Source organism: Oryctolagus cuniculus, chromosome 7, assembly GCF_964237555.1.
Source record: "Oryctolagus cuniculus chromosome 7, mOryCun1.1, whole genome shotgun sequence".
In the NCBI taxonomy this organism is placed as follows: Eukaryota; Metazoa; Chordata; class Mammalia; order Lagomorpha; family Leporidae; genus Oryctolagus; species Oryctolagus cuniculus.
Genome location: NC_091438.1, coordinates 119,759,119 through 119,777,128, shown reverse-complemented (window position 1 = coordinate 119,777,128; position 18,010 = coordinate 119,759,119). Strand labels below are relative to the sequence as shown.

General features: G+C 53.1%; 1 protein-coding gene across 11 annotated transcripts; it reads right to left on the bottom strand.

The window, feature by feature from the left end:
- Positions 1 to 7,394: 7,394 nt before the first annotated feature.
- CZIB (CXXC motif containing zinc binding protein) lies at positions 7,395 to 15,034 on the bottom strand. 11 transcript variants are annotated; one of them, XM_008265228.4, is made up of 8 exons: positions 14,932 to 15,034; positions 14,645 to 14,728; positions 12,474 to 12,530; positions 12,052 to 12,133; positions 11,844 to 11,875; positions 10,277 to 10,354; positions 9,136 to 9,226; positions 7,395 to 7,942 (listed from the first exon to the last, which is right to left on the bottom strand). In XM_008265228.4, exons 1-8 carry the CDS (start codon positions 14,935 to 14,937, stop codon positions 7,926 to 7,928), a joined length of 447 nt encoding a protein of 148 aa, XP_008263450.1. In that variant the 5' UTR covers positions 14,938 to 15,034; the 3' UTR covers positions 7,395 to 7,925. The 11 variants fall into 11 exon arrangements, with proteins under 11 accessions (XP_008263450.1, XP_002715662.2, XP_069934587.1 ...); XM_002715616.5 differs by having other exon boundaries at positions 9,161 to 9,226; XM_070078486.1 differs by having other exon boundaries at positions 9,161 to 9,226; positions 14,891 to 15,006.
- Between the last annotated feature and the right edge of the window lie 2,976 nt (positions 15,035 to 18,010).

Here is an 18,010-nt window from a genome sequence, read left to right as displayed (position 1 = left end):
TCAAGCTTTCTTCACTCACGCTTCATGAGGGCGGGGCAGCCGCTCTGTGAATGCCCGGCAGGCACCAGGGCCCTGTATTCTGTAGGTTGCGCAGAGAGGCGCTTGATGGCTGCCAGTGCACGTAAACCTGGTGCTGCTCTCAGTCATGGACTGCGATCAGAACATCCACTGCCACCCTGAGTCCCCGGTTCCCTCTCACTTTCTGACCATAGGCGGTTATTGTGCCTCTCTGGTCTACGAGTTCCTCTTTGTAAAATGGGGATAATTCCCGCAGCATGGGCAGCGCATAAGCATTACCTGTAACGATTAGGTGAGGCGCCTGCCACACGGTTGAGGCTGAATCTGTCTTCTCACTCTCTGTGATGCCTGCTGCTCTCCCTCACTCCTCACTGAAGTGCTGGCTGCACTTGCACAGCGAGGCCCCCACGGCACAGCTCCTGACACTGTGGCCTCGCTGAATCTTGGACGGCTGAAGAATTACTTAGTGCTCCGTTCAGAGTATTACACGTTGGGTGCACACTGGCCTGGCTCAGTGCTGAGCATTCCCATTTATAACTCCCGACCCTTCCTTCTTGTCTTGGATTCATGTTATGAAGGATTCCAGAATGGCAGCTAGGATGGCAAAGGCACTTAACTGGTTTTTTTATTTACTTATTTGAGAGGTAGAGTTATAGACAGTGAGGGGGAGAGACAGAGAGAAAGGTCTTCCATCCGCTGGTTCACTCCCCAAATGGCTGCAACAGCCAGAGCTGTGCCGATCTGAAGCCAGATGCTTCCTCTCGGTCTCCCATATGGGTGCAGGGGCCCAAAGACTTGGGCCATCTTCTACTGCTTTCTCAGGCCACAGCAGAGAGCTGGATTGGAAGTGGAGCAGCTGGGACTAGAACCGGCATCCATATGGGATGCTGGTGCTGCAGGCAGAGGATTAACCTACTGTGCCAAGGCGCCGGCCCCGACACTTAACTATTAAGCCTCAACCCAGTGGGGGCTCGAACACAGAGCTTGCTCATTTGCAACAACCATTTGCAAAGCTCTTCCTGTGCATCAGCTTGTTGTAGCTCCTCAACTCGGGAACAGGCAATTACCCCATTAACACGGAGAAGGTGGGTAGTGGGGGCAAGAGGTGTGGTGCTTTGCTGAGGTCAGTTTGTGAGTGACAGGACCAGAGCCAGCTGAGTCCTCGGTCAGTGCGCTTCCCATTGTTTGTCTTTGTCTAGCCTTCCAGTGATTGTTTTATTTTAGTTATTTGAAAGGCAGAAGGACAGAAAGGGAAAGAGGAAGAGGGGGAGGAAGAGGGAGGGAGGGAGGAAGAGAGAGAGAGCGCAAGCTTCCATCCCCTGCTTCACTCCTCAAGTGGCCTTAAAACCTGGGGCTGAGCCAGGCTGAAGCCAGGAGTCAGGACCTCCACCCGGCTCTCCCACATGGATGGTAGGAACCCAAGTAGTTGAGCCATCATTTGCTGCTTCCCAGGGGCATTAGCAGGGAGCTGGTTTGGAAGCGGAGTGTCTGAGACACGAACCAACACTTCATACCGGAAGCGGTGTCCCAAGTGGCAGCTTAATGCACGTTAAGGCCTCCACGGCTGCCCCTCCAGTAATTGTATTTCAAACCAGCTGCTTCCCGGGTCAGGAGAATGAAGGTTCCTAAGTTAACCCCTGCCGCTCCTCATCCTGAAGCGCTCACATGAAGAGCTGCTCTCTGGGAAGTCCGAGGCTTCCTCCAGGGGCTGTTGAGCAGGTCAGGCCGGCTACAATCCTAGCACAGACTGAAGTTCCTGCTTTCCACTTGAAGTCATAACACCAAGTGTGGCTTGCCTATTCCTCAGCCCCGTCCTCTTCTGTTATTGTGGTCTCATGCTGCTGGACTTGGAAAGTGTGCCCCGTGATTCGAACGTCCGACCCCTCCAAAACTCTTACTGCAGATTCCTGCTTCTCTGAGTGCTGCCAGGACCCCCAGGCTGAGGCCTGTAAATGCCACGTGGAAAGCAAAACCCCACTTTCGTGATGTCTGTTTCACATGCTGTATATTGAAAGTGCATCATCCAGCTGTTAGCATACTGACATTTATACAACCATCAGCAGGATCCAGTCTGGTACATTTTCATTCCAAACAGAAACCTTGTTCCCATTAACAGTCACCCCTTCCTCCCACCCTGCCCCACAACTCTCCCTGCCTTAGTAATCACTGATCTCTCTCTAGAGTCTCCAATTCCAGACATTTCGTATCAATGGAATCATACAGTCGGTGGTCTCTGAGACTATTTCTTTCCCTGGACAGAGTGTTTCAAGGTTTATTTGTGTTCTAGCCTGCGTCAGTATCTCAGTCCTCTTCATAGCCAAGTCGTGTTCTATACGGATTACCGTTCATCAGATGATGGCCAGCTGGGTCGCTAATAGCCTCTGGCTTGCATGAGCGTTTGTGAGTGAGTTTTTGTGCAGGCATATGTTTTCCCTTTCTTGAGTACACACTGAGGAGCGGAATGGCTGGGCCAGGTGGTAACTGTTTAATTATGTCAGTACCTTGGCTGTTGTACCATTTTACGCTGCCACGAGCAAGGCATGCAGGTTCCAGTTTTCCCACATGCCCACCAGCACTGTGATCTGTCATTCTTGGGATGCTATTTTGATGGGTGTGAAATGGTGTGTTCCTGTGGCTTTGATTAGCCTGTTTTAAGTTAGGCCATCTCAAGATCCTGTCTTAGTCTGTTTCGTGTGACAGTCTAACAGAATGCCTGGGGTTGGGTAATTTATAATGAGAAACCCAAGTTATTCACGGTGATGCCGGCAACCCTAGGTCTTGTGCGTTCACCTGGCAGAAGATGGGAGGGGGAGTGGCTGATCTCCCCCTTAGGGCACCAGTCCCACCCAGGACGGTGGAGCCCTCATCCCCTCCTAAGGGTCCCACCTCTTAATGCTTTTACAACAGAGATTAAATTTCAGTATGAGTTTTGGAGGGGTCGGACGTTCGAATCACGGGGCACACTTTCCAAGTCCAGCAGCACCCGTGCAGCTGTCTTCATGAGACCACAATAACCGAAGAGGACGGGGCTGAGGAATAGGCAAGCCACACTTGGTGTTATGACTTCGAGTGGAAAGCAGGAACTTCAGTCTGTGCTAGGATTGTAGCCGGCCTGACGCAGGAGTCAGTACTTCTAGCTGTTGAGGTTCCCGTCCTGCGGTTGTGACCTGCGGCTGTGAAGAGTAAGGCGCATGGACAAAGAAACGCGATCAGAGAAGCCAGTGTCACTGAAGCAAAGGAAAGCTCCGCAGTGGGAGGGCTCCCCGAGCAGGGCCACTCTGCGGGGACGGTGTCCAAGGGTTCCTGTGCTTTGGCAATGAGGAGGTCTATGTTTAAACATGTTGTTTAGTCACCGATAACCTCATTGCTGGGGCATCACTACCTGGAGGTAGACAGGTCCGGCTGTGACCGCCTCCTGGTCTGTTTTGTTTCTCTATCTTGTTTGTGAGTGCTGGGGCAGTTTGTTCCGGGCATATCCCTCAAACACCAGGTTTGAGGCCCCTGAGCCTGTGTCCCTGTCTGTCTGCCTAGGGTTACATCATAGCTGGCTCCTGTCTCTAGCAGCATGAAAACATGGTGGTGTGCAAAGCAGGCCTGAAAAGGAATGGGAGAAGGGACAGCGCTGTGGTGTAGTGGGTAAAGCTGCCACCTGCAGTGCTGTCATCCCATATGGGTGCCGGTTGGAGTCCCGGCTGCTCCACTTCCGATCCAGCCTGGGAAAGCAGAGGAAGATGGCCCAAGTCCTTGGGCTCCTGCACCTGCGTGGGAAACCCAGAAGCTCCTGGCTCCTGTCTTTGGATCAGTACAGCTCCAGCCGTTGTGGCCATCTGGGGAGTCAACCAGCCGATGGAAACCACCACCCACCTCTGCCTCTCTGTAACTTTGCCTTTCAAATAAAATATTTTTTAAAAAAGACAGACAGACATGGCAGCGGGGTGGGGGGAGACACATCTGTGTTAAGAACCTGTGGTACTAGAGCTTATAACAATTTTTTTTTGTTTTATTAATATAATGCTGTTTGTTCCATACCCAGTCAAGAGGCAAAAAAGAAAGAGGAAAGAATTCACGTTGGCAGCCCCTCACCCGCATAGCCTGCCCTCGTTCCTGGCTCTAAGCCTGGCATACACCGTCCCCTGTACTCGGAATGCCCTCGGCCCTGGCACAAACTCTGACAAATTCCTCCTTCCTTGTTCCTTTGTGTGTTGCTCAAATATGCCCGCCCTTGGAGCCACTCCTGTGGGGTCTCCCCCATGGGAAGAGTGGGTCACACAGGCCTCCCTCCTCCTGCGTGGACTTCTGCTGTAGCCAGCAAGGGCCCTGACATGTGGCGGGGGGTCCTGGGGACTGTGTGGTTCCCTCGGTGTCCACATCTTCCCAAGGTGACTTTGTGGGGCCTCCCGTGAGAGCTCCTCCACCCCCAACTGGCCACCTGCCTCTAGTGACCCCTCGCTCCAGTCCTCTCCTCCATGTTCAAGTCCAGCCCCAGCCCCACTTAGAATCCTTCAGTGGTATCCCTCCCTCCCTCCCTCCCTTCCTTCCCTCTTCCCTCCTTCAGTGGTTCCCTCCCTCCCTCCCTTACTTCTTAAACATTTATTTATTTGAAAGATAGAATTGCAGAGAGAGGGAGAGACAGAGAGATCGTCCATCTGCTGGTTTACTTCCCAAATGGCCAAGACAGCCAGGGCTGGGCCAGGCCAAATTCAGGAACCAGGAATTGTATCCCAGCCTCCCATGTGGGTGCAGGGGCCCAAGCGCTTGGGCCATCTCCCGCTGCTTTCCCGGGGTTGGGAGGCAGTAGCAGGGAGCTGGATGGGAAGTGGAGCAGCTGGGACTGGAACTGGCGCTCATTTGGGATGAGTTGGAGGCAGTAGCTTTCCATCAGCCTGGAAAAAAGTCAGTACTCCTTGTTGTGACGGTTAAGGCCTTGAGGGAGCTGCCCTGCTGTCTGCTTTTTTCAGCCTCTTCACCCCTTCCACTTCCTCTGGAGCTTTGGAGCTTGGCTCAGCCACCTGGCGCAGGGGGACTCCCTGCTAATTGCAGGGTCCCTGCCCCTCCTGGGGATGCCCAGGGCGATGTGACCCGACCCTTGGCAAGCCCTTGTCGGTTTCTACAGCTGTCTCCATTGCTAGTCTGTGGGGAGCACACAGCGGAGCTCCTGAGAGCGAATGACCTTGTGACCCTCTATCCGCCTGAGCAAGCATCGGGTAGGCAGAAGCATTTCTCATGCAGTGCTGTGTCCCTCGCAGCGTGGTACCCTGAAGCGCAGCGTGGTGACCACTGGCCGGCGGCAGGGGACGCCTCGGGCTTCTGCAGCGTGTGCCTCTTCGAGCTGACACCCGCCAAGCCGGCCAGGCAGACAGGAGCCAGCGGCAGCCGCACATCCTCCGGGAGCAGCTGATTCCAGGTTCACCGTCCCTTGCAGTTCTATTAGAACATTGTGCAGGAGAATCCAAGAGAAAATGAACTCTGGCTTTTGTGTTGACTAGCCTTGGCCAGTTCAGCTTCCAGTATCTGTCTACAGGAGTGATTCATTCATTCATTCATTCGAAAGTCAAGAGTTACACATCGAAGAGTTGATCTGTGGTTCCATCAGTCTATTTGTATTTCAAAATGCCTACCCAATGCTGGCTTAACTGTGGTATCTGGTAGGGAAAGTCTTGCATCCATGTCTTATATAGATTTCACAATCTACCTAATTCCTACTAAACAAAGAACAAAAAAGTGAAGTTCCAATCAGATCTAAGTACATTTTTCGAACCTCCTGGGACCTGCATTGTGACTTAGCAGATTAAACAGCTGCCTGCAACGCTGGAATCCCATACGGTGTCAGTTTGAGTCCTGGCTGCTCCACTTCTGACCCAGCTCCCTGCTAGTGTGCCTGGGAAAGCAGCAGAAGATGGCTGGAACTCTGCCTTTCAAATAAATACAAAAATTTTTTTTTAACTTATTTAAAAGGCAGAGTTACACTGAGGCAGAAGCAGAGGCAGAGAGAGGTCTTCCACTGCTAGTTCACTCCCCAAATGCTACAATGGCCAGTGCTGGGCTGACTGGAAACCAGGAACCAGGAGCTTCTTCCAGGTTTCCCACGTGGGTGCAGGGGCTTCTACTGCCTTCCTGGGCCATGGCAGACAGCTGGATGGGAAGTGGGTGGAGCAGCTGGGTCTTGAACCGTTGCCCATATGGGATGCCAGTACTGCAGGCAGCAGCTATGCCACAGCACCAGCCTCATAAAATAAATCTAAAAAAAAAACCACCTTTAAATCATCTTTCTATGCACCAGTATGTAGGTCTTTGGTTTATTTAAACTTTTCAATTTTACTAGTTTTCTCCATGAAGGTCATGAATCTCTTTGACCCACTAATTCCTAATGATTTGGGAGAGGGAGGGGGGGTGTTGCTGATGCCTTACCCTGTTAGGTCAGAAAAGAGCTCTGGGGGCTAAAAACACATGGGACCTCAAGGAAACACAACATGGTTGCCAGACTTGAAAGTGAACAAGATAAGGATCTCTTTACCATCCCAGACCCAGGCAGCTTTGTCAGAGATTGGAGGATCTCTTTGACTGGGAGGGGTGGATCCTTTCCTACTCCCCAAAAGTGGGAAATAAAGACACTAATTTGTACTTCGAAAGAATTTCCAGGCTGTAGCAGAATACTGGAGAAATAACATCTCTGCTTACAGGTTTTCCAAATGGGTTCACCTATGTTGAAGGCAAGAGTGTCCCCTTATGACCTGGCTAGGCAATGAACAACTGTTCACAGGGTGGGACTGCCAGACTCAGGGAACCAGACCACTAAGACTTAAAATGGCCACGACTGGCCGGTGCCGCGGCTCACTAAGCTCCTCTGCCTGCGGCGCCGGCACACCGGGTTCTAGTCCCGGTTGGGGCACCAGATTCTGTCCCGGTTGCTCCTCTTCCAGGCCAGCTCTCTGCCGTGGCCCGGGAAGGCAGTGGAGGATGGCCCAAGTGCTTGGGTCCCTGCACCCGCATGGGAGACCAGGAGGATGCTCCTGGCTCCTGGCCGGATTGGCGTAGTGCACCAGCCATAGCGGCCATTTGGGGGGTGAACTAACGGAAGGAAGACCTTTCTCTCTAATTCTGCCTGCCCCCCCCCCCCAAAAAAAAAAGAGTGGCCATGACTGCTGTCCTCCCAGCTCCAAGTGGCTGTCAGGGGCAGAACACAAGAGGACAAACCAGGACAGCAGGAGGAGCTACAGGAGCTACAGGGAGCTCGATGAGCAGCCAGTGCCTGATCACATAGTGAGCAGACACCTGGCGACCAAGCAGGAATTCTGCAGAGCAGATGCATGCCCGGGGCAGGCTGGTGCCTCTAAAATCCCCTCTACCTCTGGAATGTGCAATGACCTGAGACAACAGAGATGCCTGGCTTTATTTGAGGGCCAACCTGGTCAATGCGGTGTTTGACTGCTGGGCACATTCTGCAAGCTGCCCACCCTTTGGGCCGTTGGCTTTGATACCTTTGATCATCTGGGTTGACAGGCTGCTCCCCAACAGCTGGAGTCCTTAGTAGTTGTGTGCTCCTTCATATTTTGCAAATTGGAACAAGCATAGGATTTTCAACGGTGGGGAGCAAAGACTTCCAGTATGAATTCAAATTTGAGGAGGGAGTGGTCGCACCTAACTCGCCCTTCATGTGCCAGGATGGCATGAACAGCAGCTTTATTGGTGAGCCGTGGGAAGCTCCGACAGAGCCGAGCATGCAGACTGTGAGGGCCTGGGACAGCTGCCAGGATATGAGGGGACAGGGGACCAGCCTCAGTGGGCTCTGCTGCTTGGGGCACTTTGTCTCTTCCTAGCTCTGAAGGTAAGGATGCAGGGAGAGGGCTCAGCACTTCAGAAACTGATGGGTGACCTCGTAGATTCCCACACTCTCCTGAGCTTTTTCATCATAGTCGGTCCAGTCCTGTGAAAGAAAATGGCAGTGTTAGCCTCAGAGGGCAGAACAGGACAGCTCGGAGAACTGGGACACAGAAGATCCAGCTCAGGAGGACTCAGTCATGAACATGTAGGACCTCTGCTATGCTTTAACATGCTCTGGCGCCAGAACTCACGCAGGACTTTCAACCCCACAGTCCTAAGTTAATGGTGCTAAGAGGGTGGCAACTTAACCCAATGATAGTGTTCAGGAGGTGGGCCTAGTGGGAGGCCCTCAGGTCAATGGGATGTGCCCTTGGAAGGTGGTCCTCGCAAGCGGTGTGGCTCTCAAGGCTGAGTCAGGGCCAGCTTCTCTCTCTGCTTCCAAGCTTACCACGTGCCCTGCTTCTGCATCTCTTCCACTACTGCCACCCATCACCCACATCAAAGGCCAAACCAATACGGCTGCCCGATCATGGACTTGAGCCTCTAAAACTGTGAGCTAAGTAAACCCTTTCCCTGTATAAAATTTACTTCTCTCAGGTATTTTGTTGTAGTAATGAAGAGTAATAGAATCCTGGACAGAGCTGGATGGCTCAGGACAGAATCCAGCTCCCTCAGCTACATCACGGTGAGTCAGTCACTTCACATACTGAATGCTCAAAGAATCAATGAAGTAACACTTGTAAGGAGCCTGGAGCACAGTGCCTGGTACACACAGGAGCTCAGTGAACGCCAGCCACTGGGGAATTGGGTGCTGTGCTGTGCAGTCACTGAAGTTGTGTCCTTCCCTTCAAGGCCCGGACACAGTCCTGTCTCCCTGAGGGTAGCAGACACGCTCAGGAGTACAGGTGACGGATTCTGAGTCAGTGAATGAGGAACGGGTGCCCCCAGGGGAAACACGCAGTTAGTTTTCTGTAGTCTCTGGCCACATTTTCATCAGCCAATCAATAAATAACCTTGATTTATGTGTGCTTTTCTATTTAAACACACTTATAAAAAAACCTACTGTTGACCCATTAACACTGAACTCATGGCCAAAAGCACAGTAACCCATGCCCGAATGAAATTTACCTAACACAGATCTCTGTAAGGCACATCACAGCCTTTCTACAGGTAAGAACATGAGACAGCACTTTCGACACTATGTTTGTAGCCATTTAAATGGCAGTCACCAACACAAAGCACAAAACTACAGTTTTTCCTTGATGAGGCCTGTTCACCAAAGGTGCCCCACAGCACCTTGCAAGGTTCCCGAGTCTCGCACCTTCTCCTGCAGATTAATGTCACTGAAGACTGTCCCCGACTCCACACCTTCCGCAGCAAACCCGGCCTGCAGGGCACAGGAAGGAAGGCAGCAGTCAGTCTAGGCAAAGGAGGCCCTGTGCTGGCCTGTGAGGCTGACCAGGAAGCTGGCTCTCCTAACACCTTTGCAACAGAGAACGGAAACGCAGTGTGGGCGGCTGCTCCGGACTAACTGCTGAGCTTCCAGGACTTGGCAGCTGCGTCGGGACTGAGTGGTTCCTCCAAATCAGGCGTGGACCACAGGCAGGTGGCGCGCAGTAAACCCTTCCACTACCCTTGGCATGTCACTGCCCTCTGGACCTGGGGCTGATAATACTGTCTCTTCTGTCTACCTCGCAGATCCATGGAAGCGAAAATACGGTACAAATACAGGGAGGTGAGCACTAGCTCCAGGGTCAGAGACCTGGGTTCAAATTGCAGTTCCACGGCTCACTCACTGTGTGACCCTGGGCAAGTCTGAGAACCTCCGAAGTTCCTTCCTTACCCTCAGCCCAGGATAACGTCACAGGGTGCCTGCGAGGATTAAATGAAGCAGACTAAAGGGGTGGGCGTGGTGCCCAGCTCACAACAGGCCCTGAAGGAGTGATGATTGCTGGTTTTTTTTTTTTTTTTTTTTTTTTTTTTTTTTTTTTTTGACAGAGTGGACAGTGAGAGAGAGACAGAGAGAAAGGTCTTCCTTTTGCCATTGGTTCACCCTCCAATGGCCGCCGCGGCCAGCACGCTGCGGCCGGCGCACTGCGCTGATCTGAAGGCGGGAGCCAGGTGCTTCTCCTGGTCTCCCATGGGGTGCAGGGCCCAAAGGACTTGGGCCATCCTCCACTGCACTCCCTGGCCATAGCAGAGAGCTGGCCTGGAAGACGGGCAACCGGGACAGAATCCGGTGCCCCGACCGGGACTAGAACCCGGTGTGCTGGCGCCGCTAGGTGGAGGATTAGCCTAGTGAGCCGCGGCGCCGGCCGTTGATTGCTGTTTTTAGAAAGGAGGCTTCCTAGTCCATGGTCTTTGTAGGAAGCAAAGTTCTGCTGCCACTTCACACGGCCACCCTCCAAAGACAGGTTCCTCAGAAAGACACACACACCTGGGGCTGGAAATCAACTGGTTCGAGGCCCCGGCATTCAAATTCTACTATTGTCTTGAACTTTTCATTGTCTTCAGCCTAGAAAAGAAGTACGTTGAGGAATCAGGCCCAGCTGACTCTCAGAGCCCGTCCTTCTGCCACACCCTGTGCCCAAGGTGGGACCCAGGAACAACTCACTGCCTTCTAAAAGAAGTCTGCCTGGGGCACTGCTCCCCACGAGACCTTCTGAATGCCGGGGTAGGACTCTGTGTTGCAGGGATTAAAGCCACCACTTGGGATGCTGACATCCCATCAGAGTGCCTGGGTTTGAGTCCTGACTCTCCTTCTGATCTGGCTTCCTGCAAATGTACACCCTAGAAGGCAGCAGATGATGGCTCAAGTACGTGAATTCCTGCCGTCCCTATGAGAAACTCAGATGAAGTTCCAGCCTCCTTACCCAGCCCTGCCTGTTCCAAGTATCTGGGGAATGAACCAGTAAATGGAAGATCTCTCTTTCTCTTTCAAATATATAAAAACAACTAAAAAAGTGCTTTTAAAGATTATTTATTTTTTTTTTTATTTTTTTTTTTTTTTGGACAGGCAGAGTGGACAGTGAGAGAGAGAGAGAGACAGAGAGAAAGGTCTTCCTTTGCCGTTGGTTCACCCTCCAATGGCCGCCGCGGCCAGCGCGCTGCGGCCGGCGCACCGCGCTGATCCGGTGGCAGGAGCCAGGAGCCAGGTGCTTATCCTGGTCTCCCATGGGGTGCAGGGCCCAAGCACCTGGGCCATCCTCCACTGCACTCCCTGGCCACAGCAGAGGGCTGGCCTGGAAGAGGGGCAACCGGGACAGTATCCGGCGCCCCGACCGGGACTAGAACCCGGTGTGCCTGCGCCGCTAGGCGGAGGATTAGCCTAGTGAGCCGCGGCGCCGGCCCAGATTATTTATTTTTTTGAAAAGTAGAATTCCAGAGAGGCAAAGGCAGAGAGAGAGAGGTCTTCCATCCGTTGGTTCACTCCCCAGATGGCTGCAACAGCTGGAGCTGTGCCAATCTGAAGCGAGGAGCCAAGAGCTTCCTCTGGGCCTCCCAAGTGGGTGCAGGGGCCCAAGGATTTGGGCCATCTTTTGCTGCTTTCCCAAGCCATAGCAGAGAGCTGGATTGGAAATGGAGCAGCCGGGACTTGAACTGGTGCCCATATGGGATGCTGGCATTGCAGGTAGCAGCTTTACCCACAGTGCCGGCCCCAGTAAAATTTGTAACAGTGCAGATTCCTAGGTCCTGCCCCAGAACCTAGGAACCAGCTGCATTATTTAAATTAAAAAAAAAAAAAAAGATTCTGGGGTCAGCTTGCTTGAATGCAATGCTAGGTTCTGCCTCTCTTCCTCTGTGCCTAAGATTCCTAAGTTGTTTTTTTCCCTACCAAGCGCTCAGTATGTGGTGATTTAGTGACCAATTAAGTGACTGAGATAAGCACATGAGTGAATGTTCTACGATGGGTCACTCTGATGCAGCCATAACTAGAACCCAGGCCTCCTAGCTCCAGCTGAAACTGAATCCCCCCACGCCTGCCACCGCAGCAGCAAACTTACATTGTAAGACTTGATGGTGCTGCTCAAAATCTCTGAAACAAAAAGGAGACAAAGGTGACTCGGGACACACTCAGCCCCACACAGGTGTCCAGCCGTGGCGTTAGGAGAGACCGCTGCCTAGGTGGGTGGTGAGTAACATGAGCCCGCCTTCAGTCTGGTACCAGGAGCCAGGGCCAGCCTGGCAGACAGCATTCGTGGTTTGACCTACCGATGGAGTTTTCCCGCGCGCACAGCTTGCACTTCTGGACCATAGAGGCGCTGCCACGGCCTCCCTTTAGGGCCACAGTGTCCTGGTGAGGAACAAACAGAAATTCTACTCACAAATCAGACGCAAGGATCCTGATGCGATCCCGTCCCACCGCTTATTACCCAGTTGAGGAGACTAAGACTCGGACACGGAGTGACTGGCCGGGACAAGCATCCTGAGGAGGCTCTGGGGAGTGAGCCAAGGGCTTCCCCTTCATCTGGAGCTCATGCCCCAGGGATGCTGTGTGTCCCCAGGACTGCTCACATGGGTGCCTGCCCTCCCGAACCACACGGCGAGGGACACAGACTGGGGCCAGTTTCCCCATATCCCTGCCCATGGGTGTGTGTTTATAGATGGCTGGAGGCTGGGGGAGGGGGAGTTACCATCTGCCGGATGTACTGCCACTTCTCTGAAATCTCACCACAGTTGCCACATTTCATCTTGGAGGGAGAGAAAGGATTAGTAAAACAGCTGGCTCAGGTGGGCAGACACTGAGGGAAGGGTAAGGACAGTGAGAAGCAGGTGGGCTCACAACCTACCTTGCTGGCCACCTCACTAAATTCTCACAGTCAATCCCCACAAAGACATAAACAGACCTGGCTCTGGGCAAAGAACAGCTCAGGCTGTTTCTCATGCTGATATGCCCACCCTCTCACTGGCCATGGGTTCCAAGCTTGGGAATAGGTCTAACAGGTCACCACCCACTCTGCCTGGTTAGGAGCTTCCTGTCAATTCTGATAGGCCCTGTAGATCCCTAGTTTAAGTATTTATGGCTGGCACTGCGGCTCACTTGGCTAATCCTCTGCCTGCGGCACCAGCACCCTGGGTTCTAGTCCCGGTTGAGGAGCCGGATTCTGTCCCGGTTGCTCCTCTTCCAGTCCAGCTCTCTGCTGTGGCCCGGGAAGGCACTGGAGGATTGCCCAAGTGCTTGGGTCCCTGCACCCACATGGGAGACCAGGAGGAAGCACCTGGCTCCTGGCTTCGGATCAGCGCGGCGCTGGCCATGGTGGCCATTAGGGGAGTAAACCAACGGAAGGAAGACTTTTCTGTCTCTCTCTCACTGTCTAGCTCTGCCTGTCAAAAACAAAAACAACTTAAAAAAAAGTATTTATTACTGTTTTTTTTTTTTTTTTAATTTTTAAAATTTATTTGACAGGTAGAGTCATAGAAAGAGAGAAAGGTCTTCCCTCCATTGGTTCACTCCCCAAGTGGCCACTATGGCCGGAGCTGCTCTGATCCGGAGCCAGGACCCAGGTGCTTCTACCTGGTCTCCCATGTGGGTGCAGGGCCAAAGCACTTGGGCCATCCTCCACTGCCTTCCCGGGCCACAGCAGTGAGCTGGACTGGAAGAGGAGCAACCAGAACTAGAACCCAGTGCCCACATGGGATGCCAGCGCCGCAGGCAGAGGATAAACCAAGTGAGCCACGGCGCTGGCCACTATTACTGTTTTTACTATATCAGTTTTTAAAAAAGATTTATTTACTTATTTGAAAGGCAGAGAGACAGAAAGGGGTAAAGACAGAATGAGAAAGAGATCTTCTAATCACTGGTTTATCCCTCAAATGGCTGCAACAGCCAGGTCTGGGTCGGGCGGAGCCAGAAGCCAGGAACTCCATCCGAGTCTCCCACATGGGTGGCAGGGCCCACGCACTTGGGTCATCCTCTGGCACATGAACAGGAAGCTGAATTGGAAGTGAAGCAGCAGGACTTGCACTGGCATTCCTGCATGGGATGCCAGCATCACAGGTAGTGCCTTAACCCACTGTGCCACAAGGCCAGCGCCCTTGTTACCTATCTGTCACTAGACTCTCTGCTTCTTGAAGTCAAAGATCGCTGATGCCCCGAGAAGCCCTGGAATGAATATCTGGAGACGCGGTGAGAAGTGACTCCCGGGAAGGCACAGAAGGCTGCTGGGGTTTAGACGGGGAGGAAGACAGAGCAGATGCTCTGGGAACTGGGATGGCGACAGCCTTCAGACCGGGTCAGAAAACGATCTCTGTAGCCCATGCCACCAGGGAACCAGACAGTGATGCGGCGAAATAAGGGTGCATCACGCATAAAATCCGACTAGGAGAAATTATTCACCCTACTCATCAATCAATCACAAGGTCCCTTCAAGGCCCATTTTGTTTAGCGTCTGATTATGGACGATAAAATACTTAACAGACGAAAACGTCACAGAGGAGTTAACGAGCAGCCAGTAGGGAGTCTTGGGCACACGGTAAGCTGCAGCTCCTGATGCCTGGGTTCCAGGCTCAGCTCCACTTCCGAGCCCGCTGCTCGCCAATGCACACCCTGGGAGGCTCAACGACTTGGGTCCCCGGGACACTCGGACGGAGCTCCCGGCTTAGTCTGGCCCAGCCCTGGCGCCAACTAACGGGTAGAAGATCTGTGTCTCTGTCTTTTAAATAAAAACAATTAAAATTTAAAAAATAAAGATTAGCAAACTTTAAAGAGCAAATACAGAATCCTGACCACAATGAAACCCAAACTTCAAGTCTGTGAATACTCATATTCTTCCTGCTGCCGGAAGGCCGCTTGGCCCCGCCGCACCTTGAGGTACCACCGGAAGTCCTCGCCCACGGGCCGGAGGTTGGTGACATTCTCCAGCGTGGCTTTGAGCTGCAGCGCGATTTTCTGAGAAGAGGCCACAGCGGTGCGTCAGCCGCGCCTGCGCAGCCCACGCGGTCCGGTCCGGCCCCGCCCCCGCCGGCTCGAGCTCGGCCGCCCGCTCCTTCCGCGCGAGCCCCCTACTCCCCCTCCCTTAGCGCGAGCCCCGGCCTCCCAGGCGCTCGTCACCTCCCGCTCCGGGTCCCTACGGCGGGTCGCCGCCTCCTCACCCCCATGGTGGCCCGCCTCAGCCCGGCGCAGGTTGCGGCCGCTGCTTTCCGACCCGTCGTAAAGACGGGCGCCGCCTGCGCACCCCCGGGGCGGGGCTTCTGAGTGGGCGGGCCCTGTGGGCGGCGGGCGCAGGGGGCCCCGGGCTGCAGGTGGAGTGAGATCTAAGGCGCTCAGCAGCCGGTGCTCGGACCCTCTGAAGCCCGGCTCCAGAGAGCGTACTGAACGCCGATTTTGAGCCAGAACTAGGTGATGAGACGGTCCCTGTCTGAAATCTCTTAAACAGAATAACGCTGAGAGGCTCAAACTACTTCCACATTTTTTTCCTGATCCAGCTCCTTTGTTTTCTTTTAGGTTTATTTATCTGAAAGTTACAGAGGGAGAGACAGAGACAAAACACACATTGATATCTTCCATTTGCTGCTTCACTCCCCTAGATGGCCGCAATGGTCAGGGCTGGGCCTCCAGGGGCTTCTTCCGGGTCTCCCACGCGGGTGCAGGGATCACCCTCCGCTGCCTTTCCCAGGCGCGTTAGCAGTGGGGATCTGGATCGGAAGTGGAGCAGCCGGGGAAATGGCGCCCATATGGGATGGGGGCACCGCCTGTGGAGGCTTTACCTGCTAGGTCACAGCCCCCGCCCACTTCTCAGACACTATTGCTTGCCTTTGCCTACTGCAGCCTCCCAGATTTGGCGATAGAGTTAATTTCTGAAATTGTTTGGAAGGCAGAGAAAAACAGATCTTCCATCCACTGGTTCATTCCCCAAATGCCTATAACAGCTGAGGCTGGGCCCAGCCACCGCTGGGAACCATGAACCCAATCCCAGTCTCCTACATGGATGGTAGGAACCCAAGTACTTGAGCTGTCACTGGCCGCCTCCCGGAGCGTGTTTTACCAGGAAGCTGGAATTGGGAGCCTGGCAGGACAGGAACCCAGGCGCTTGGATACGGGATGCAGGCATTCCAAGCATCCTCTTAGCCCCATGCTGAATGCCCTTGCCCGTGGTATCCTTTTAAAAACGGTTCCTTCCTGTTTTTCCCAGGAGACTTTCCAGGCCTCTCTCTCGCAGAGTTGCCTGTGTTCACCCTAAAACTGGACACTCACTCCCTTTCTGCTGGCTTTTCTGGGCTCTCACCTGGCTTATCCTACGCTAAATTTACTGAGTCCTTTTTTCAACTGTCTTCTAGCCCAGAGAACATGGGAGACCCTGCAGGAGCTGTGGGTAATAGAACTCATCTGAAGCTCTTATAATCTGAGGGATTGTTATTGCTTTTAAATGTGTGGTGCTTTTTTTTTTTTTTTTTTTTTTTTAAGATTTTATTATTTGAGAAGTAGAGTTACAGACAGTGAGAGGGAGAGAGAGAGAAAGGTCTTCCCTCTGTTGATTCACTCCCCAGATGGCCACAATGGCTGGAGCTGTGCTGATCCGAAAGCAGGAGCCAGGTGCCTCTTCCTGGTCTCCCATGTGGGTGCAGGGGCCCAAGCACTTGGGCCATTTTCTACTGTTTTCCCAGGCCATAGCAAAGACCTAGATCAGAAGAGGGGCAGGCAGCTGGGACTAGAACTGGCACCCATATGGGATGCCGGCGCCGCAGGCAGAGGATTAACTTGTGCCACGGCTGGAATTTTTGATGTTTACCACCAACTGGCCTGAGTCCGGAACCCTTGATCTCTCAAATCCCACGGCAGACCCTTAGTTGCCCCATAATTTTTGAAAGAGGCAGAGTTTGGTAGAAAAGGCACTGGTCTAGGAGTCACAACCATTCAGACCTTGTCCCAAGCTGTCCTGTCTTTAGGAGTGTGAGTTGAGGCTAATAACCTCCCCTTGGTCAAAGCAGGTTTATCAAGGCCCAGTTCCTGTGAGTGCAATGTGCAGTTTAGCAGCAAAAAGTTCATGCAGCAGGGCCTGTGTTGTGGCAGAGCAGATTAAGCTGCTGTCCCATGAGTGCCAGTTTTGAGTCTCGGCTGCTCATTCTATCTAGCTCCCTGCTAATGCGCCTGGAAAGGCAGCAGAAGATGGCAAGGGCTTGGGTCCCTGCACCCACATGGGAGACCAGGATGGAGTTCCAGGCCCAATCCTGGCTGTTGTGGCCATTTTGAGAGTAAACCAGTGGATGGAAGATCTCTTTTTGTGTCTCCCTCTCTTTGTAACTCTTCCTTTCAAATAAATAAATCTTGGAAAAAAAAAAAGCCACTGGAGAGCAACCTGTTGAACAAATTCTCACAAGTTCCCACACTATCTGTAGTAACTTGCTCTCATTCCTTAATGCTTCAACTACTATTTTACCATGGATATTGGAAACCTTTCTTGGGACCAGGAATTTTTTTTTTTAAGATTTATTTAAAGTCAGAGTTACACAGAGGCCAGCACCGCGGCTCAATAGGCTAATCCTCCGCCTTGCGGCGCCGGCACACCAGGTTCTAGTCCCGGTCGGGGCGCCGGATTCTGTCCCGGTTGCCCCTCTTCCAGGCCAGCTCTCTGCTGTGGCCCGGGAGTGCAGTGGAGGATGGCCCAAGTGCTTGGGCCCTGCACCCCATGGGAGACCAGAAGCACCTGGCTCCTGCCATCAGATCAGCGCGGTGCGCCAGCCGCAGTGCGCCAGCCGTGGCGGCCATTGGAGGGTGAACCAACGGCAAAAGGAAGACCTTTCTCTCTCTCTCTCTCACTGTCCACTCTGCCTGTCAAAAAAAATAAATAAATAAAAAATAAAGTCAGAGTTACACAGAGAAAGGAGAGACAAAGAGAGAGAGAAAGAGGTCTTCCATCCAATGGTTCACTCCCCAAATGGCCGAAACGGCTGGAGCTCCACCCATCTGAAGCCAGGAGCCAGGAGCTTCCTCTGGGTCTCCCACACGGGTGCAGGGGCCCAAGGACTTGAGCCATCTTCCACTGCTTTCCCAGGCCATAGCAGAGAGCTGGATCAGAAGTGGAGCAGCCGGGTCTCGAACTGGCGCCCATATGGGATGCCGCCGCTTCAGGCCAGGGTATTAACCTGCTGTGCCACAACACTGGCCCCTGGGACCAGGCATTTTATCCCTTACAATTGTTGAATTATTTCCTCCCCATACTGAAATACAGAT

Excerpts from the sequence above, each read along its gene's own strand:
- CZIB (XM_002715616.5), bottom strand. Across the intron at positions 12,531-14,644 it reads ACTTCCGGTGGTACCTCAAG|ATGAAATGTGGCAACTGTGG; the intron begins GTGCGGCGGGGC and ends TCTCCCTCCAAG. Across the intron at positions 7,943-9,160 it reads ACATTAATCTGCAGGAGAAG|GACTGGACCGACTATGATGA; the intron begins GTGCGAGACTCG and ends TTTCTTTCACAG.